Source organism: Ambystoma mexicanum, chromosome 11 (assembly GCF_040938575.1).
Source record: "Ambystoma mexicanum isolate Mex_15411 chromosome 11, UKY_AmexF1_1, whole genome shotgun sequence".
In the NCBI taxonomy this organism is placed as follows: Eukaryota; Metazoa; Chordata; class Amphibia; order Caudata; family Ambystomatidae; genus Ambystoma; species Ambystoma mexicanum.
In genome coordinates, this window is record NC_090934.1 from 819,445,713 (window position 1) to 819,469,084 (window position 23,372).

Sequence of the window (23,372 nt, forward strand, 5' to 3'; positions counted from 1 at the left end):
GGGGAAGAAGACACTCCAGCAGGGAGATCTCCTCTGTTGTTGGGAAGTGGTGAGTCGATTCAGCAGGGCTCCACCGGTGGTGTCGTCGTAGCAGGTCGGCTCAGCTTCTCCCTCGTCGGATTTTCAGGGCCTGTGGCGACTTCTGAAGTTCCAGTCCCAAAAGCCCTGCTTTTATGCAGTACACCCCCATTCACTCAGCCTAGCTGTCAATCAAACATGCTAAGTGGTGAGCTGGCCGGCTCACCACTTGGGCCAATCACACAAGAGTGCGACTTGAGTTGCCACGGCAACTCAGTCCAGGGTGCCTAAACCCCCTCCGACACCCCCTGTGGTACCCAGACAGAGTGGCACCACTTTGGAGGGCTTCTGTGTAGAAGCCTGCCAAAAGTGGAACAAAGGGCTCGACCTTTGGTTTGGAGTTACATAGGAGAACACAAACGCCATTTTAAAACTGAGTTCTGGCAGAAAATACCAACAGGTGAATTGATATTAAATAAATAAACCGGCGGTATGTTAGAGGCTATGTTAAAAAAAGGATTAGCCTCGAACAATGGGAAAATCCCATAGAGATATATTTGCGGTTGAATATAAAAAGTTGTATCCACTGCCACCAGCCAAAACTCGACAAGTGGGGGACGGGAAGTGCCCCCTCGAACAATAGACCCAGGGGCAATCGAATTGCCCCTACCAGTACATCCACAATATGATTGTTTGTACTGGTTCTGTTAGTAATTTGGGACTAGTAAAGCCAATCGTGACTTTACATGCCCTGGGAGACAGTAGTCAGTCCCAGGGTCTGGAGTCTATGGTGGGGGGGGGGGGGTCACTATGACACCCCAGTGTTACTGCACGGAGGGTGCTGTGTAACACACATAGAAAAAACACATGAGACCCTCTGGAGTAAAAGACCCCATAGCCCATAAAACACATTAACATTCAAAGGAACACCCCAAATCATGTCCAAGAGTGGGAGAAAAAGAGTCTCACTCTTGGCAGGAGAAAAAAAACAAACTCCAGAAATCCAGCAAAGCTGCTGGGGGACTCACTAGGTTAGGAAATTCAGCCTAAACAGAGAATTCTCCCTAACATAAACTAACAGAATGTTGCCCAGACTTTTATTGATATTGATATTTTATTTCTGTCTCACTCATACACAAGTGTTTTCAACTCCAAGAGTGCCCATCACAGAAACATCCAAACCTCTTGGCCCCTTAGTTACTTCCATGAGTTGGTTGTCCATTTCAAACATCTGTGCAGACTCCGCCCTGAATAGAGGTAAACATTTGAAGATCTTTTCTCTCAGCCCAGCTCTTTGTTTGTTAAACACAGGTGATATGGAACATTTGGCTTTCCCAGACTCTGGTGCTGATCATTTGGGTCAGTCACTTCTATTCTACTTGGTTGCCGGCTTGGTCTGGGAGGAGAAAGGATCTGCGATCACTGGGCTATGACTTATATGAACGAGCTGGACCGGTGGAGGTGGAAGCTTTCTTGTCTGCTCCTAAGGCCAATGGTGTGGGGGTGACTCAGGGACCAATCAAAAACGTATGAGGGGTCCCTGTTGGTCCATCAGCTACTTCTACAACTGCCCAGGATCAGGGCTGGTCATGGATAGAGGCGGCAATCAGCATGCTTAAAGCCAGTCGTTAACACAATCCAATAGTTGCTTATCTCTTCCTGGAACGTTTGTGGTTTTCAAAACATTACTAGGGCGATGTACAGAGAGATTACTCCTCTTTACCATATCCTTATGCTCCAGGAAACTATGGCAATCCAACTTTTAAACATTGAGGGGTTTGTAACACATTCGAAGTTGGCTAAAAAGGATGAAAGAGGCAGACCTAGTGGTGGCCTGCTTATCACTGTGGAGATCACCACTGCTTCCAACCACATCTTGGCATCTGAGTGAGCATGGTGCCCTGCAGGAGAACTCTTTTGATCATCAATGTGTACTGGAACCGAGTCTCTACTAAAAGATCTGTTATACTGGCAGGGTTGAGTTCCGTGATAGGGGACTGGTTCGAGGCAGGGCTCACGCACAACATAGTTGAAGGGGGGGTGCTTCAATTCAGATTGTAATTTGGGGGCAAGCCTGGGGTAATGCCAGTTGGTTAAGGCACCTGTGGGGCTGTTTACAGGGGCTTCTGGCCATACGTGGTACTCCTTCAAGAGCCAATGGCAGTTGTCCATATTTGTTCCAAAGGACCTAAGGGAGGGTGTCATGCTATAGCTGTCACAGGGGTGGTGAACGGTCATGGATAGATCATATATATGTTTCCCATAACCTAGAAGCCTCTTGTTCTCCATTGACTCTTGTGGACTTACACATAAGTGATCTTTTGACACTGAACATCGTAATGAATCTTCCAGCAAATCTACACGCGCTACTTACTTCCTCTGCATTTCCCGAAGTTGATCGGGGGGCCTTATGATTAAATATAACACATTGTCCCGTTTGAAATTTCTAAGGGAGCTATAAAGAGAAATGGATGTGGGGGTGCTTCTTACCATGGAATATCGTATTGATGTTGGAGGGCTATTTCTGGTACCAATAAGCTCCCTCAGTCTGGGACTCCATCTCACGTCACAGACTTTAGGATAAGGAACATCAAATGTATAAAAAGACAACTGAAGGAGTTGGGCAAGAAAAACATTCTGTTGAATCCAACCAGAAGGCCAAGAAAATGATCCAATTTCGTTATAGGAGCTTTCTTAAATCCATTAGGTTGAGCAGGCTCAATAAATATAATTGGGTGATGTTGGAGATACTCAGGTAACGTAATTGTGTACATTTTTGGTCCACTACTAACAAAAAGACACGCATCTTTGTGCCCGAACTGGTCGGTTATATAACAGAGAACATGGGTAGAGTTTTTTTACAAAAAAATGTGCAAGTCCAAATGGGAATCCGACTTGGGAGACCTCTAGTTTGGAGACATGGGTGGCGGATGATGTGGTATGGGCTATCAACAAGGCAAAGACCCCCGGGTGCCAAACCCAGATGGTCTGGCGCTTGCAGTGAACAAAAGCAATCCCCTCTGTGAAAAACCTCAAGATGGTGCACGACGCAGTCCCCAGGGATCCCTTATTCATGTGGCCAGGGAAGAGCCATTGCTATTGGATCCTGACCCTGGGGGTGGACAAGCAAGGGAGGATTACCTAATCTGGGTGGGGGGGTCCTCGGGGTGTGGGGAACAGACATCAGAAGGTGAGACATAGTATCCCCCGTTTACTGACAGTTATTTACCCCATATTCCCTCTACCTTTATGGGATACTACAACTTCCATAACTTCACTCCTTTCCTAATCAGACCAACTACTGAGACGAGGAAAAGGAGGAATGAAACTAGGAAGATTACCCCTAGTAACATGTGCTGGCCTTGTCCCACTAATAAGGCCAGGCACTCAGTCACAATCACACACACCTGAAACTCGTTGACCGTTTTTCAAACTATAAAAGGTGGAGCACAGAAAGACAAGGAAAAGCAAAGCAGGGGCCAAGAAGGAAGGCAAGCTGGATGGAGAAACGGAGGAACAGCTGAGAGAGAGCTGCCGAGAACCAGGCTGGGGAGAACGGGATGCTGAGACGCTGACAGGTTGCGAGTTGAGGTAGGAGAAAGCGGGGCGAAGGAGCCGTGCCTCCAAGGAGCCAGTAGAGTTCAGAGAAGGGAGCCAAGAGGCCGGCTGATCCATTTCCTCCATGCGCCAGCAAACTGCTAGTTTTCTCCACTGGGCAGCGGGGCCGCCCAGGAATGTCTGAGGGGCAGGTGGGCAAGACCCTGACCTTGACGAGCTGAAAACAGCAGGACATGCGAAAGCAATCACAGCCGGTGGGTTAAAAAAGAAAAGGGAGAGTCGATTCCAAGATGGCCGCCACCCTGTGAGGACGCACTTCCCCGCTCCTCCAGACGAAGAAATAGATAAAGGCATAAATAACCTAAAACGCGAGCATAGCCACGAGATTTAGACGCCCCATCCACCAGAGAACATATAAGAATATTGGCACCCTAGATCCGACTGCATCCCTGCATCCTGTAACCCGTAGCCGTCGTTCGCCAACGCGGCAAAAGTTCCGAGCGGGACCGCTCCGAGGCCCGCCATAACCAGCGATAGCAGGCAGCACCGAAGGTCCTGGCCCCGCACACCTGGTGAGCCCCGCGGCTACAAGCAGGGGCGAGAAGACGCACACCAAACCCGTAACCCGCAATCTCAGCGGGGAACGGCACCCCCGACCCCCGGGCGATCGTCCACATCGGGTGGTGAGGGCGCGGAGACACGCGCGGGTATGGAGGAGAAGCAGCCCGTGACGCAGAAACCTCCAGCAAAGCCAACCGCCACTCCAACAAGCCCTGACATTGCGATCCTCCCCGCGAGGGAAGGAACTCAGAACGGAGCAAATCACCCGAACCCATTAAGATCCGGGGCAGTCCCAACACTCCCGGCAACCCGGAGACGGCTGCCTGGACACCTGCGCTCCCCCGGAAGGTACGTGAAGCGGCCTGCAAGGGGATAAACTAAGCAAACAAAGCGCCCACAGGAAACAGACCCCCCCACGGACACGCTAGGCTGAAAGCTGGGACATACCCCCAAGAGTGCACCGATCACCAGCCCTAACCTCCTGAACTGGGCTGCCTCCCCGCGATTGACACACCTGAGGAAGGGAACTCACCCCCGCAACTCCGAATCCCCAAACGGAACCCTATTTCTGGGGAAAGCTGATAGATCCAGCACTCAGAGGCCCTGGGGAACCCCTCACCCCCTGCCGCCAAGTGCTGAGGCCCGCGCCTGGGAGGGGGGGGATTGAAGCCGGCCCACACCTCCAAGAGAGCACCAATCATTAGCTCTAACAACCGGCACCGGTCTCCCACCGCATTATTTCAATCCGGGCAACACGCACTGGGCCCGCAAGGCGCAAACAGCTGCACGGCCCGAGGCTGCTGTATCGTGCTCTTTCCGGCTTCTACCCGATACATGAGGCCGCCCTAATGCTCCCAGCGGGATAGTGCAGCAGGATAGCACAAATGGATCTGCGGATGAGTCAGTGAAGGCAAGGCGCTAGGCCCTCTAGGAGCAACTCAGCAAACACTCTGCACACGAAGGACCGCCAAAACCAATCTAAGCACACACAGTCAAGGAAGAGCCCACGGAGAAGCTTTCTGAGCGCAGGTTCAACTAATCAAGCACCTAAGGGGGCAACAGAGAAGCAGGCGACCCTGAATAGAGTGAATACTATACCCCCACAACACATACGAAGCCCACTGAAGGAGGGAGGACCACCTCGCGACAAAGACCAGCAGGAGTCCAGAATAGCTGTGAACCAGGGCGCCTGGAGGTGGTTCCGCATCATACGGAAAGCCATTGGACACACATTGCGCACCGAGCTCCCTGCGCCAGGACTATTGAAAGCCAACCAGTAAAGAGAGTCCTCTTGGAACACCACGATACCAAAAATTACACACCATCCACAGAAATCCCGGGACAACAAAGAGCCATACTTCCACTTCCACCTCCACCTCCACCCCAGCCGCACAACACAGATGTCCGGCACCAAACCAAAAAGCACCCCAGCAAGAACCAGATCCACAGCGAAGGGGCGAAACGGACAACTGGAACTATTCTGGAAACAGCCTCAGGAGGGGAAGCAATACAGGAACAAGACAGAGGATTCAAACGTAGAAACGGACATAGCAGAACAGGACACCATGGCACTCAACAACGAGGACCTACAGGAATGCCTTATAGGCATGGAGAACAGAATGAGGAAGTCCCTCCAGACCCAACTGGGCACAATCCGCGAAGATCTAAAATACTCCCTGTAAGAGATGAGGAAGGACATCGAAGAGCTAGGGGACAGAGTGGACATCACAGAGAGGGGTCTCTCAGAGACAGCGGAAGAAGTAAAACAGAATAGCTTCCTCCTAGAGCAGATCTCCAGAGCTACACACAACCTCGAACTACAGGCGGAGGACCTCGAGAACCGCTCACGAAGATCCAATATATGGGTCAAAGGCCTGGCTGGGACACAATCCAACTATGTTTCAGCAGCATGCTCAATGACATCCCACCCAAAAGCATATCCATCGACAGGATACACAGAGGGGGGCCCAGGAGAAATGACCCGGGAGCCAGACCTGGAGACGTGCTCATGGCAATGACCTCATACTTAATGAAAGAGGAAATCTTACGGGCAGCCCGCAAGCAACAGATAATCACCATTAATGGCAACCAAATCCGACTCTTCCAGGACTTAGCCCTATCCACGCTACACAAAAGGAGACTGATGCAACCAGTCACGAGGGCACTGAAAGCTAAAATCATCATTATACAGATGGGCATGCCCTTTCGGACTCCAATTCACATGGGAAGGCAAACCACAGCGGATCTCCACATGCGAAGAAGGGATAACTCTGCTGCAGCTTGAAGAAGAGGCACCCCAGAAAAACATGGAAACACACCAACTGAGGAAAGAGGGAGGACCCAGATGATGGAAATGGTCCCCCGACACCAGGCGTCAACACGAAAGAGAACCCGTACCAAAAGGGCCCAAACCACGATAGATCCTACAGGAACAGGCTCCACACGACAACAATGAATGCCATAGATCCCGGAAATGGAACGGAGGTGGAACCGATAACCGCAAAACGAACACAACGAAAGGTAAACCATAGAGGTGACTGAACTAAGCCTGGGCAGAGAGGGGGGGGGGAATCTTGGAACCCACGACAATCCTGGATACACCCTGGCGATTGGGACGCAGGGGAATCAAGGGGCCCAACGCTCCGGGAGGAACCCGGAGGAGGTGCAGAGACTCCTCTGTCCCACTACCATGAGGGTGGAAACAAGTTCATAAGTTTATAATGTTTTTCGTTCAGTTATGTTGGGTTGGGAATGTTCTGGGATAGGGTTTGCGACAACACACCAAACACAATCTAACGCAAAAGGGGGCACAAAGATGTGAAATACCCCTCAAACAAGACTCATGCCTGAACTAACGGTCATAACACTGAATGTACAGAGCCTAACCTCACCAGTGACACGGCGCAGTATATTGACATCCCTGACGGAACTCCAGGTCGCAATAGCCTTCCTGCAAGAAACACACCTGCTCGCTCCAGACGAGAAACGGATGGCCCATAAAGCCTTCCCTAAACAATACCTTGCCTCCAGAGAAGGGGGGGGGGAGCTAGGGGGGTTGCAATTCGTCTAAACGCGAACTTGCCATATAAGAAAAAGACAGTATACAGAGACACAGAGGGCAGATTCCTACTACTCCAAGGGACCCTGCATGAACAAACATACACTCTGATAGCACTATACGCCCCAAATGATAGACCAGATATCTTTCAGGGCGGAATCCTACGGAACCTTGGAAGCCGGTGCGAGGGACAAATAATAATAGGGGGAGATTTCAACTGCATAATGGACCCCACGTTAGACAAGACCCTCACTCCCACCGTGGCAGATGGCAGGAACAGACAAGCACTGGGCAAACTGTTCAGAGAGCTAGAGATAATAGAGACATGGAGATTCTTCCACAACACAGAAAAATAATTCACCCATTACTCACCTGTACACAGGGGCTATTCAAGGATAGACATGATCCTAACCTCATCTACCCTAGTCCCACAAATCAAAGACGTACAAATAGGAGTACAATACCTCACTGGCCATGCCCCAGTTATACTAAAAATGATCACGATAACGGAGACACCCCGTCCTAAAAGACCCTGGAAACTGAACGAGCTCATACTTAGAGACATTGCCCTTAGAGCCCACATGGAAACGACACTGGAAAACTATTTTCAGGACAACGACAACGGAGAAACAAACTGGGGGCTAATATGGGATGCAGGGAAAGCACTGATGCGCGGGGAACGCATATCCCAAACCACAGCATACACACGTTAGAGAAGGTTACTTAAACAGAAACTGGAGCTGGAATTGAAGGAGGCAGAAACGCAACATAAGGCTAAGCAAACACCCAAAACAGTAAGAAACCTCCGAAAAGTAAGAGCCCAACTAGAAACCCACATGGTAGAACACGCCGCACAATGCATACTATGCACTAAACAGTCCTACTACGCACACAGAGGCAAAGCCAACAAATTCCTAGCAGCAAAACTTAACAAAATTAAAAACCCGCAACTATATAGTCAGTCTTAAAAATCCAAAAGGGAGGATGAGTACATCGGAAGAAGGTAAACTAGACATTATGGAAAAGTTCCACCTAGACCTCCTCAAAAGAGGATCTATCCCCACACCTCCAGTTAGAATACATGGCCAAAATAGCCCTTCCCCAAATAACGGAAGAAGACAACCTGAATCTCCAAGCTCCCATAACGGCCCAAGTAATAAGCGACGCCATCACGCACCTCCCACATAATAAGACACCTGGACCGGATGGGCTCGGGAACGGGTACTACAAAACCTTCAGGAACCAGCTCCTAGGCCCATTAACAAACCTTTTCAACCACATCAGGGAAACTGGGTCAGTCACACCAGACATGGGCAGATCGACCACAGTCCTCATCCTGAAACCAGGAAAAGACCCCACGGACTGCACAAGTTACAGGCCAATAGCATTACTTAATACCGACGCTAACCTATACGCAAAAATCTTGGCAAACAGATTAGCAAAGGTTCTACCACGAATAATCCACGAAGACCAAGCGGGATTTATCATAGGGAGACACACACAAGACAACACTAGGCGAGCGGTAGACATTATAGAAAGAGGGAATAGAACAAAACAGAAGTTTCTCGATAGCGGCCCTGGACGCACGCAGGGCCTTCGATGCCTAGACTGGGCGTACCTGGAGCTAACTCTGAGAAAATATGGCTGCGACTCCACTTTTATAAGAATGGTCCTGGCAAATTTCAAACTCCCCTCTACAACACTCATAATCAACGGCAGACCCACTACTCCAAAACAAATCCGTAGAGGTAAGCAACAGGGATGCCCACTATACCCCCTTATATTTGCAATGGCGATGGAACCTGTGGCACAAACCATAAAACAGGACCAAGAGATAAAAGGGGTACTGGCAGGAGGGATAGAACATAGAATAGCACTATACGCAGATCACATCCTATTGTTCCTTAGGGACACCGCCAAATCACTACCTAAAGCGCTAGAAAGATTACAAGACTTCGCCAAGGTATCAGGGTTCACGATTAACTATGCAAAATCAAAAGCCCTAAACATAACCGAAGAAGAGAAGATACCCCAACAAATGGCATCGCAACACCCAATAACCTGGGAGCCAAAAACGATAGAATACTTAGGCGTCCAACTGACACGGGAATACAGGCTCTTATACGAGCAGAACATAGTCCCACTGTGGAAACAATTTAAGGAAGACCTCTCCAGATGTGATGCCCAGGAGCTCTCATGGTTCGCGCGCATAACCGCACTCAAGATGACCCTCCTACCCCGCCCTCTATATGTAATTAGCTCCCTCCCGTTAGAAATCCCCCCTCAAATGTGCAGAAAACTACAAAAGGACATAGTAACCTTTGTATGGATTGGGAAAAAACCCAGAATACAAAAAAGAATCTTAACCAGGCCACCTCTACTTGGCGGGCTGGGACTCCCCGATGTAGAAAGATACGCACTGGCATCCCAGATAGCCCCCATGCTGAAAAGGATGAGAGGGAACCCACAGAAGGGATGGGTGGGTATAGAACAAAGGGAAACAAGCATCCCTCTGGGGACCTTACATGCCTTACGGACAGGGGCCAGAAGGGCGGAGGGCCATCTACTAGAATCTACCCGCACTTCACTAAGAGCATGGGACATGGCACTCAGAAAACACCATGTAGCTCCCGGACTAGGCCCCTTTACACCGATTGGAAAAAAAACCCCAGGATTTCACCCCGGGTAAAGTGACAGATTCTGGACAAACTGGGGGCAAACACACCCACTCCTCCTAAAAGAATTCTACCACGAAGGATCCCCATTACATTTCGACGAATGCAAACAGAAATTCGGCATAGGGGAAAGCGAGAGATTCAAATATATACAAACCAGGCATTGGATCTCCCAGGGAGGGGTGAAGAAGGCAGCCTCTAGAACTCCCATAGGGCTGGAACTTACTCTACACAAAGGCCAATTCCACAAAGCAATAAAAAGAATTTATAAGCTACTAGACAGCGCACAAATCGAGGACCGAATCTCATACAGAGACAATTGGGAGAAAGACCTGGGAACCCCTATCACGGAGGAGGAGTGGGGACAAATTTGGAAGAGGGCCCAGAAAGCATCCAAATGCACCACAATCAAAGAAACCTCATATAAACTACATATAAGATGGTACCTAACCCCACACAGACTAAATAAAATGAACCCGGCCTACCCCCCCCCCCCCAACTGCTGGAGACAATGTGGTAACAGAGGGGACCTGTACCACATGTGGTGGACCTGCCCTAAAGCTGAAATATACTGGAAAGAAATACTGGGACACAAAAGAGAAATCACTGGGAGACAACTCCCAGTGTTACCCCAGCACACAACAGTATTACCTTACCCAAAGGTAATACTGTTGGGTGCCGCAGTGGAAGGCATCAATGCAGAGGCAGGTAACAACGCAGCCCTGATCACGCAGTTACTAAATGCAGCAAAGACAACTCTGGCCCAAGGATGGAAAAACTCTGAAAGCCTAATAGTCGCGTGCTGGTGGGTCAAAATATGGCACATATTGGCAATGGAAAAGGTAGGGGCCATAAAAGACAACAAATACTTGAAATTCAGGGACGTGCGGGACCCTTTCATAGACTATGTCACAGACAGGGAAGCCTACTTCCACAGACCTAACCTGCTGAGAGCGATCCTGAACTAAAGCCCCTGATAAAACAGACACTCAAGGAGACCCACAGCAACCAAAGACCCAGGCAAATCAGGCCTGACATGCAAATGCATAACCCATCGGTGTAAGAAAACGGTACCAGCCCAGTTGGGGGGGAGGGAGGAACGAAAGGGGATACATGTGATTTACGTTACTACAGACTAAAAGGGGGAGGGGGAGGAGTTATAAAGTTAAAACTCATGGACTTCCTACAGACCTGAAAAGAGGACTGGGGTGGGGGGGCGGGGGAGGATAAAAGTAACATGCAAAATGTCTATGTTCCTCCCACACGCATGTTCGTAACTTAAGTCCATGAGAAGAAAATAAAGTTGGTAAAAAAAAAAAAACGGAGAGCCCGGTATGTGATGCATGCAATTGTGGAAAGCTACAGTGTTAAATGCAAGGCTAGGCGTGGAAGGATAAAGTCATTGAAATTAAAGATTGAATGTATTTAGCCGGCGAGGGAGCCGATGAGAAACAAAGTAACGGGGCAGTGTTGTGTGAGAAGGCACACTGTTAAACGCTTCTTGAAGGATAACGGAACGGTGAATAATGAAAGCGAACTGTGTTGAAAGCCATTCAAGGGAAGGGCACGAGGGAAAGAGCGTGCAGAGATCCCGAAAGACTAATGTGAAAGTGAATGGATATTTTTGTGAAATGAGTAAAAAAGTGGCAGAGGGCCCGTTCTGTGGAACCAAGTGCAAGAGGCACTGGTATTAAGAAACCAACCCTGCTGTCGGAGTGGTCACGCATGGGGGTGATAATACTATGCGGTTGTGAAGGTCTCTGACAGGTGTACATGATGAAAGTGAAGTACAAAGGTTGGGGAGGGGAGTTCACCCCCAGCTCTGTAGCGGAGCTGTTTAGCTGGAAAGTGTTTCAGCCGTGTTTAAGTGGCAAGGGCAGCCTGTGAACATAACTAAGAAGGAAATTTGTGAATATCTGTTTGACAACTGTGAAGCCGGGTGAGGGAAGCTCGAAAGAATCCATTGAAGAGAACTGTGATGTATATTGAACTGACATTGAAATAGGCGAGGGAAGCCCAACAGATGTATGGGAAATCTTTCAACTGTGCATACTACCCACCTTGAAGGAACTTTATAAGAACCCCATACAACTGAACTTTGGGAAGGGAGTGGTGAGCCACTTTCATTGCCATTCTTTTGATACACTTTTTTATTTGCATACATTTTCCCACATGTAGTTATTGTGAAACATGAGGGCAAGTATAGGTTTCTGGCACAGACTTTTTCCTTTGTTTGACTGACTTACTTGGACCATTTTGTTTTACTTTGATGAACGAGACTACTCCCATTATAGAATTAGGGCCAGATATGAATACTCCAACCCCAGTCAGACTTAACAAATGTGATGAAACGTGTACCTTGGTGTCTGTGTCCTTTCTTTCGATACCATGCCTGCCTCACATCTCCTATAAGCAGGGGTGTTGTGTCCTCTGTTTAAGACTATTTGGGATTCCAACTTGGTGCCTACATCTTGGCAGAAACCGCTGATCATTCTGATACACAAAAAGGGAGATTTTGGCGATCTTAACAACTTTATACCCATAGCATTGCTTGATGCTTCGAGTAAAATCTTTGCCACTCGCCTATTGAAAGAACGTAAAGATTTTTTTCGGATGTTGGGGGTGATTTCTCGCTACCAAGTTGGATTCAGGGCAGGCATGGTAACCGCGATGAAAGCGACCATCATGGCCCACCTTAGGGCCATGATTAGGGGTGGTGGTCATGATCCGACCTATATGGCCTCATTGGACATGAGTTCTGCTTTTGACAGAGTCAATCGCAGTGTATTTGGAAAGAAACTTGGGTTGGCAAGTTCATACAAAATTGGTCTTGCTGTTGGAGCAGCTACACACACAGATAGACCTCTGAAGGCGAGGCTTACTAAGGAGGGGACATATATGGGGCCAGTACCAACCCACTTGGGTGTTAAGCAGGGTTGTTTCCTGGCCCCTCTACTCGTTAATGCTTATCTATCTGACCTAAAAGGCGTGGACGGAGGACATAACCTTCCCAGTCACAATGGGTCCCCTGAAGCTCAATTGGATGGCATTTGCAGACGCCTTAATTATATCCGATCGAACAGCAATTGGTCTGCAAAGAAAATTCAGCCTCTTTTCCATCTACGAGACGAAAAATAACCTGCTAGTTTATGGCTCAAAGTCTAAGGTGGTCATTTTCTCCAATGGTTAGAGACCTAAGATCATGTGTTGGGTTGTAGGGGATCAAAGATTGCAGAAAGTTCTAACAACACGCTATTTGACATATGACCCACCTAACATCACTTAATTGGCAGAATCACCAGGGCTGTGCTGAAGGCAAAAGCAAAACCGTTGATCTCACAATTAAAGAAGATTTACAATCTTCTTTGTAGATTTTCTCTTTTGCCGCTTATACAATTCTACTTAGCCAAGGAAGAGCCAATCGTTACTGGACCTGGGAGACATTGACGACTCGATCCAGGGGACAGTGTGGAAAAAAACACTGAGTTTGCCGCTGGGGCTTCCTAATGCAATAAATCGGTCATGAGCTATGCCTGGTCTCTTTGAGCTCAAAGCACCTATGGAGGCAGCTGGGTTGTTATGCTAAGATTGTTAAATTGTCCCGCACTCACTATATGAGGACCTCAGGGTCATTTGTCAGCGTGAAACGGTTGCCTCAGTGGTCATCTTGAAAAATTCCCTGTGCGTTCTTTTGAGCGAAATCAATTAATCTGAAGATGAGTTGGTGATTAGGCCAGCTATGACAAAAACGCAAACTTTTCATGCTTGATTGGGGTAGAACAATTGAAAAACTGGGCTCCTATAGGGAATATGCACACTTTCCAAGAAAAATAAACAACTTGCCTAGGTATAAACTTCAACTGTGAGAAGTTTATATTTGCGATTTACATTAAATCTACTACCCACATTGGACAGTGCTAGTAAATGGGGGAACAATTTGACACCGTCCTCAGCCTGTATCTGTAAACTAACAACGTGTAAAGTAGGGATGTAACGGTATTACGGTATACCGTTAAAGATACCGTGAACCACTTAATTGAACAATAATAAACGTCACATTGTTTATACCGGTATACCGTTCATACCGTTAAGTGTGCTTTTCAATCTGATTTGGAATGGCTGCAGTAAGCAAGTGCTGCACAGTCTTGGTCTTGCACTGTTGGATGGGCCGTCTGCCAAGTAGTTTCAGTTTGAGCAGTTTTTAATGCCATTTCATAAACCACACGTGCCTGACGCTAAATCAATATGTTAGCAATAGGAAGAATAAATAAAGTGCCAAGAAGGAAAAGGGTTTACTTTTTATTTTTTACATTTTCTTTCTAAAGCGCTCACACAGCCCGCGGGCATCGAGGCGGTGTTAAATAAATTGTTTTTGTTTATTTAGTTGCGTAATTGTTTTTGTCTTAGTTGCGTATTTATAACTCGCTTAAACACCCAGAGGTTTCTAAGGGCGGACCTGGGGATCGAACATGTTACTTCATGTCGTCTTGCTTCCAAGGCTCGCACGTTGCCGCTGAGCTATCCTCCCAGGACTTGGGGTTGGCGGCTTTGGGGTTTATATATTTATAATGGATAATGTTTTCTAAACATATGACAATGGGGGATTTCCCTGGTTCTATCATTGAATTTACATATAATAAGTCACACTGCGAAATTGACTAATCTCTGTGGGTATTCCCTGCTGCCATACCAAAGGGTAACATGTCCGTGATTACTGAACACCTTTTGGCCCGGAAGTAAACTGAAGGCTGTAATGGGGAGAGAGAGGGAGAGGGAGGGAACAAGTGTATAATACCATCAGAATCCATTGATCTGTGGCATGCAGGTTATCAAGATGGCAACCTTCATCTTCACCAGTAGCCAGTGGGGAAGTTAAAAGCCTAAATGACCACTTAAGAAAAGCTATTCAGTTTGTTTTGCCAGTCGCAGCAGGGCTCCTACCCCCTCCTCCTCGTCACACGTGTGTTTGTGTTTGGTGGAAGCAAGGGGTGGCATTTCAGTGGAAAGTATGTTGAAAAGCCCAGTTCTGGCCCTGGGTGCTAGTTTTGTTTGTGATGATACATCTGACAATTTATGACCTTTTTAGAAAACATTTGTTAAGATTAGTTAACTCCACCTGCTATACCGCAATAACCATGATATACCGTCATTTGGCAAGAAGGTTATTGTACCATCATAAAAAATAATACTGTGGCACCCCTAGTGTACAGAGACATTGAAACACCTTAAGCTCTTTTGTTCTAATCCAACTGAATGCAGAACCTTTTTCCGTGGGGCCTTTTTAGGGTCAGATGGAGAGGCCTTGGCCGAGTTATTTTGGGCCCGGCTAATGTGGGGGCAGAATACCCAACTTGATTTAGCACTTTATAACTTCCTACAGGAGATATTGAGAAAGCTTAAAGAAAGTTGAGAATGCATGACGTTTTATTTTACACATTTGTGTGAAGTTTTATGAGGATGTATTGTGTAAAAAATAGTTTTCTTTTATTATTTTCTTTTTTTTCCTCTTTTTGTACTTTGTTCATTGTCAAGTCTTAACACAATAAAAAGAAATTGGGATAGTCTGAAGAAATGAGATGTTAAGCTATGGAGGAAAGCCTTAGGTTTACCAAACCGTGTTTCTATTTGTGTGTTTCATTTTGAATTGCGGTTACTCTCCCTTCAGGCCAGAGTGAAGTCGAACTAGCTTCTAATCTATTTCAGGATCTTAGATAGTCCTATCTAAGAAAATGCAAAGATGAGTTAATAGATCTGGGGTTTGTGATCTTAAAGAGGTCTATAACTTGGATTCAACCAAGAGGGGATTCTGAAGGCTGATTAAGGTTTCCCAACAAAAGATATGAATTGATATAAATTATATAGACAACTTGCACAAGAGGAAAAACCACTTGGTGTCCTACCGTATTATCTTATTAAATTTCCAAATTCGAGCTAACTTACACAATTCTTAAGATTTTGTCTTAACCTATTGCCTAAAAAATATTAGGGACAAGAAATAGTTGTGCGCAAAATGATCGTCCATGTAGATAATACAGCGGAAATAGAATATGCGAGACATTGAAACATCTGGAATACAATATCCCAGATTATTGAAAAAAGAAATCTATTTTTTATGATTTGTGCACAGTCACTAAACACCAACAACATGTGGTTGTAATTGTTATCAGGAAGACAGGTTTCGTTGTCATTTACTGTAGTACGTTTTTATAAATTTTCTATTGTTTTGCACAATGGCAGAAGAACTTAAAGCAATAATGACCCCTCATGAAATAAACCAATGTGGGTATCAACCACTTCTCTAATTACTGTCCAAATACAAATCTTTTGATCCAAGTTAAAATCATATAAGGTGACAAAAAGACAGTCAAGTTAAGTTCCAAGGCCACCCAAGTGGCTTCAGACTACCCAGTGGAATGGAATTTACAGTGCTTCAAATAAAAGCAGGACTTCTGTAAGGAAATAGGGCAATGAGCTAGAATGGCTAATCCTCCTCAAACGGTCAAATGTTCGCCTCATAGGAACGAGACTCACATGGCTCTCATCCTTCCTGCAGGACCATCCAATCCCTGTTTATAATGGGCCAATTGCTCTCAACAACCTAACCCACAACTTTTGTAGTCCCTCAAAAGTCACTGCTCTCACCACAGCGGCTCAATGCAAACATGAAACCACTGGATTTGCTCATCAAAAGAACACAAACCGCTTTTCCAAATGTATACAGGCTCAATGCAAGTCATGGTCTGCCTTCTGAATTAGACAAATCACCCAAAGAAATAGCGTTGTGCCCAACCAAAAACCCAAAACTGGATAGGGGACATGTTGCCTCAAAATGTCTACTAAAAAAAAGAAGTGCTCTTTAGCACAACCAGTCCCAATAGCTTAATTTTTGACTAGTCCAAAAAAAGGCTTGTTCCCCTCCCCAGGAAGCAAGATAGCAAACAAGGCACCTTGGCATTACCTGTAAAATAAATGTTGTCCTCGACACCGAAGGACAAATACAGTAATAACACCCAACTTAAGTTCCACCTACACAACAAGTATCTAAACAAAAAGAAAAACACTCCTTTCTAGAATTATAGAATACATTTGCACATGGGCAGAGCTTTATTAATTTCTAACCTAGAAAACTGCAATATTGTCTTTGCTCGCTTCTATAAAATACAATGGAAACTAGTCCAACCATTCTCCAAATCCAAGCAGCCTAAGCAGTGCAAGGTCTGAAAGGCTAAGACCTCATTACTCCAGTGCTTTAATACATCCACTGAGGTAGACTGAGTCCTCCTAACTATGATGCACCAGTAACCAACTTCGCTATGTAAACCAGCTCTCAATCCCAACTCAGCAAGGAGCCTACGGTCTGGTTAACAATCAAAGACCTGTAATCATTGTATTATCTATGGCCAAAGTGGTGGTGAAATGATGTGCATGCTCTAGCCAAACTTAAGGAAATAGTCTACCTTTACAATCATGACTGAAAACAGAACACTCTATGTTTACTAAGGTGCTATCTTGTTTGAAAAGCCTTGCTGGAATGGAACCCAATATCCTCTAAATCTGCTTATTTGTGAAAGTAGTCCTCTCAGTGACTTGGAAAGTTACATGTCCGGCTTTTAAAGATATCTTCAAGTAAAACCGTGACCCTCACCTGCGCTCTCTGATCCCTTCCTTTATCCAATCTTTTTCTGCATCCTCTCCTCAATCCTTGGTCACACTTTGTGCATAAGCCTAAGTGGCGTAAGCTTGTGTGTGGCTAAAAAAAAAACAACACCTGAACAAAAGTAAGCATGGTTAAATAGCCAACCCAATTCCAAATAACTAGTTTCTGATTAAAAAAAACAGTAACCAGAGTTAAACTAGAGATTTCAGGCCGCCATGTGATAGGAGTAAGACCTTAACAAAACCACTATACACTTTGGACCTGGCATTAGATAGCAATTGTCATGTTGAACACAAAAACTCATTTTACATAACAAATACAAGGTATATCCAAGGTAGTAACAAAAATCAAGAACATACCATCGCATGTAAATGTCACTGGCTGAAGGAAGCCCTCGATTTCAATCGAAACTTTGACACCGGCATTCTCTTCACTTATATTTCTTTCCAGCATGACAGGACTCAGCAGAAAGCCTGGATTTGTGGAGCGATTGCTTGAAGGAAACTTATTTCTTAATCTACAAATGCAATGGCAACCATATTTCATTAGTAACACACTTTTACATTATTTAGTACTACACTCACACGTGAAAATATGCAAAGCTTGAATACACAATAAAATGGAAGACTTAACCATGATCAGAAAAAAAGCATGCTCATGATTAAGTGCCATCAAACCAGAAAAACAAATTACTTACCCGTGGTAATGTCCTTTTACTGGATGTTCCTCCAATGGATTCCTCATCTTTGATATATCCATATCATGCTTCGCAGTCGCTGAAAGGTTTTCAACAGCAGAGGGCACTGTGCGGCGTAGAGTTAATGTCCCTCAACAGGTACCATTCCCATATTCAGATGTCATGTAGATGAAAATGTAAATCGCACACACTGCACCCGTAGCCTCAGTTCTTTGTTTTTCCCCCCTCTTTATGCACAGCCAAATTGAGGATTATATAACCTGCATGGGCGTTGAGAGAAGTATATAAAAAATTCACCCACAGTCAGAGGGGTAGGTTGGGAGGGCAATGAGGAATCAGTGAGAGGAACATCCAGTAGAAATAACATTACCTGGGGTACATCATTTGTTCTTCTAATTGATTCTGTCCTCCCACAGATTTCTCATTTTTGACAAGACTCCCATAGCAGTTTTAGAAATTGAGGTGGAAACAGTGGATTTTTGGCACTATTGATTGATGTTGTGCAGAACCAGTCTTCCAAACAGTGTCCTGTCCAAGCAAAGTATCTAAGCAGTAATGCTTCAGGAAAGTGTGCAGTGAGGACTATGTTGCAGCATTATACATGTCCTGCACTGGAACACCTCTTTGAAGAGCCGAAGTGGTAGCCACACCTCTGGGGGAATGGGCTCTCGGGTTTTCAGGGACATCCTTTCCTGCACTCCAAAATGCATAGGATGATCCAACGGGATAACGTTTGCTTGGTCCCACCTTGGCCTAGCCTGTAAGCAGCATAACCAATAAATAGTTGGTCATCTTGCCTGACATTTTCCATCCTAGACATGTAAAAGCTAAGAGTCCTTTTCGGGTCTAGCCTGTGAAACCTCTTCATCCTTAGAAGGGTGAGGTTGATAAAAAGCCAGTAGTGTTATTTTCTGTGTCAGGTGGAATTTGGGAGAACCGTGGGAAGGAAGGAGAGACCAACCCTCAAGACTATCTTCTCCTTGGAAAATATTGTAAAAGGAGGTTTACATGATAGGGCATGTAGCTCAGTCCCTCTACAATTAGAAGTGATGGCTACCAAATAGTTAATAATCTGATTAGATAAGAATGGAGATGTTCAAATGGAACTCCTATTAAAAAGGTTAATACCAGGTTCAAATAACAGGACAGGACCAGAAAGGGAACCAGCGGGAAAGTATTTGTAAATCCCTTGTGGAAATGAATGACAATAGCCATCTTAAAGTAAGAGCATTGTTCTGCTGTGTGTTTAAAAACAGATAACGCCATCAGATAACCTTTGACGGTAGTCACCTGCAGTTCCCGATTGGCTAGGTGCAAAAAAGAAAAAAGAAAGCAAGCACTGAAGGGATAGTGCAAGTAAAAGGATCAATATATTTAGTTCTACACCAGATGCAAAACTTGTTCTAACGGCACTGGTATAATGCTTTGGTTGCTGGTCTTCTGGCCAAAAGCAACACCTCCATCATGTCTTCCAGGAGGTCCCAATCTTTTTATCTTAAACTCTCAGAAAACGAGCATGAAGGGATGAAGAAGACGGCCACCCTCTTGAGAGTAGGTCTACTCTCTGGGGAAGACGGAATGGAGGGCAGATGGGCATGTCTAGAATGTCCGGGCACCATGTCCTGATGGCCCAAAACAGAGCAATGAGGATCATGGACTTTCCAAAATTCCTCAACCGCTTGATGACATGAGGAATGACTGAAACATGTGGGAATGCGTACAGGAGTGGAAATTCCTAGTCTGCTAAAAATGCATCCCCCAGAGCTGCTCTGTGAGGAAATTCCCTGGAGCAGAACACGTCACATTTCCTGTTGATGCTGGACGAGAACAGATCTATTGAGGGGGCTCCCCAAAGGGTGAAGACCTCTTGGACGACTTCCTGAGCTAACTCCCACTCGTGGGAGACCATGCTCGGCCTGCTCAGAGCATCTTCCATCGTAATCTCTTCTCTGGCTAGGCGAACAGCCAGCAGAGAAACCCTGTTTTGTAGAGCTCAAAACAAGAGCTTCACTGCCTCCCTGCACAGTGGTAGCAACCCTAAACCACCTCTCTGGTGCATGGCCACTGTTTAGTCCGTCATTATCAGGACATTCTTCCCCTGTATGGATGGCAAAAAGGTCATCAGCACCAGTATGATTGCCCTCAGTTATAAAAGGTTTATGTGTAGTCTTGATAATGATGGGGACCAAATATGGATGATCGTACGATCGCTCATGTGAGCTCCCCAGCCCGTGAGGGAAGAATCTGACTACTGTTATCTCTGGCCAGGGTTGCCAAAAAGGTTCCCCTATCATCACATTCTCCTTGTAGGCCTACCACAGGCGATCCTGTGCGACCTTGCTTGGGACCTGAATGAGGTCCGTCTTCCTGCGTGAGAATTGTGACCACTGGGATCTGAGGGCCCACTGGAGGGACCTCATCCTTAGGGCAGGCTTTTGGCACCAGGAAAATGCAGGATGCCATAAGGCCCAGCAACCCCAGAAAGTCGAATGCTGGTAGATGTTGGGTGTTCTGAAATCTCATTACCATCTGCAAGATATGCTGAGCCCTCAACTCAGGAGGGGAATCCTTCCTCAAGAAAGAGTCCAGGACCACTCCAATGAATTGCAGTTTTTGGGAAGGTGTCACCGGGGACTTCTTGAAGTTGAGGGAGAAGCCCAGTTAGAGGATAGAGTGGCAGGTGCTGTTGAGATGTTCCAGAGCATTTTCATCAAAACGGTTCTAATCAGCCAATCGTCTTGGTAGGGAAATATACGAATCCCTCCCATCAGATTCTCTGCCACCACCGCCATCAACTTGGTGAAGACCCTCGGGCAGAGGCCAGCCTAAAAGGCAGTACTCTAAACTGATAGTGGGAACTGCCAATGCCAAACTTCAGGCACTTCAGGCATTTAAGCATCCTGAAGATTGAGTGACACCATCCATTCTTGGAGCTGAAGGGCCTTCCTGAGGAACTTGTTCAGGTGCTAGATGGGTCGCAGTCCTCCGTCTTTCTTGGGAACCAGAAAACAAGTGGAGTACCAGCCCTGGTATTGTTCCTCTACAGATACCCTTTCCACAGCACCTACTGCCAACGGGGAAAGAATCTCCTGTAGAAGAGGTGAAGTGCATCTGGCTCCTGAAAAGTTTTCTCAGTCGGGGAACCATTTGAAGGCCTTTTTAGGAATGGGAGTCCACGGTCTGTAGCAATTATACCTCTGAAGTAATGCAACACCATTCTTGCAGATGCTGGGTGATTCTTTCCTGTGAGCAAAGTGTTGAGGGCAATGAGGCGGTGGCTACCTGAGCAGTTTTTCCTCCACAGCCACTAGGGGCACGTGAGAACCTCCTTTGTCCTCTTTGGGTAGCCTGACCTCTTCCCCTTTATCCAAAAGAGGAGTATTAGTGAAAAGAACACACCCTGCAAGCCAACATAGGTGAGAATTGTTTTTATGGCTGGTGAATGGCTGCTCCTAGGCCTCCAGATAAGAAGCGCACCATGTCTTTTTATGCATGAAAATCTTGCAAATACGACAGCTTTATTATTTTCCTGTGTACATTTACACACAAGTTTAGAGCAGAGGGCAGTGCAAAGGTCAGGTTACTTGACAGAAAACAGAAGGCTTCTTTTGAATTTTATCTACATGGATGTAATTGCAAGCCATAGATAAACACCTCTGAAACAGAATGTATTTCTCTGAAGCCTTTAAAAAAAGGAAACTGCACACTGTAATAAAAAGGAATGGTTTATTTCCATTCAGCTTCTGTTGTGTTGCTGCTCATGCAGCAAACAAAAGCACTGTGCATATTTATTTTTCTAGCATTTTAGGATTGTAAAATTAACAAAATGGAAAACTAAATTGCAATTGAGAATTCATATTTTGTAACAAATTATGCTTTTTTCCAAGTGAAAGCAAACCAGTATTGCACAATTGCGGAGGCAGATCATTTTTACACTTATATTTAATTTACACTAATAATAAAAACATTGTGCAAAATGATGACTATGCACTGTCTAGTTTACATCCATTTAACCTTGCAGTCAATGGGGTACATTACTATAAATGGTCAGTGGCAGCAGTGTCTTTGTTCAAGGGTGAGGGATTGTCATTACACCAATCAGAGGTGTTCTAGCCTCTCAAATCTTCAAGACTACAAACATCCAAAACCCGACTCTCCAGGAAGTGCAAGCGCTGTTCAAAAACAAACAAAAGTTACATTTGTAATTGAAATAGAAACTCAGCAAAACTTGACCCTGTGATAATCCAGATAGGCATTTAACTTTATGTAGCGCTTCATACATGGTTCGTCCAACATATAGGCACTGATTATTATACCTCAGTCAATACTCTGTTAACTGACCTCTGAAGGATGTAAGCCAATAAAATAGCTCAGCCGGTTAAGCACTCGTTGCTGCAATCTGTGTGTGATCTGTAGGTTGCAGGTTCGAATCCCAGCAAGGCCAACTCAACCTTTTATCCTTTCAAGGTCGATAAAGGAGTACCGACTTAGGTTTGGTGATAATTGTGATAAATATGTAAAGCGGTTTGCCAAAAGCGCTATATAAATATCCATTTGACCATGAGATTAGATATAGAATTTAGCACAGAGTCTTTGCCTCTCTGCATTGTTGCATCATATAATTGGCATACCATTAGGTAGTAATAGCTCCAGGAAACGACAATTCTACAATCGAACCTCTATACACACAATACAATTATTGCTTGCTTTACTATGTAAGTGGCTAGGTTTTTGTGTTTTCAACATTTAAATATATACAGGAGAGATCAAATGGCCAGACCTTAGAGAAATAATGCAAAGTGTGTATTCTGTCACAATGCAGAAAGCTGCCGCATAGTAATGATTTCCATACAGTTTATGCACACGTCACCTGGATGTGACATACATTTTACTCTTGCAAAGGAGAAAAGTCCTTTTTACTCTCTTAAAATCACATTTACTCTCAAATTTAAAAATAGGGAGCAAAATACTTCCACCTCAAAATCTTATCTGGGGCACTGGCTGCTCCTGAAGATTTCACAGCAGCCTTAGAAGCTTGAAGTTTTTCTAAACTGTCGTCAGCTTTTGATCCAAAAAGGTTGGACCCATTCAAGGGCATGTCCAGTGTCCTTTGGACATCTGGGGCAAATCCAGACTTGCATAAACATG

General features: G+C 45.6%; 1 protein-coding gene across 1 annotated transcript in view; it reads right to left on the minus strand.

Annotated features, from left to right (window-relative positions):
- Positions 1-23,372, minus strand: part of PIK3C2A (phosphatidylinositol-4-phosphate 3-kinase catalytic subunit type 2 alpha) — a 2,027,647-nt gene that overhangs the window by 1,745,633 nt on the left and 258,642 nt on the right. Inside the window, exon 4 of the mRNA XM_069623772.1 lies at positions 17,887-18,044. Coding sequence (XP_069479873.1) covers positions 17,887-18,044 — 158 coding nt within the window. The remainder of the gene's footprint in view (positions 1-17,886; positions 18,045-23,372) is intronic.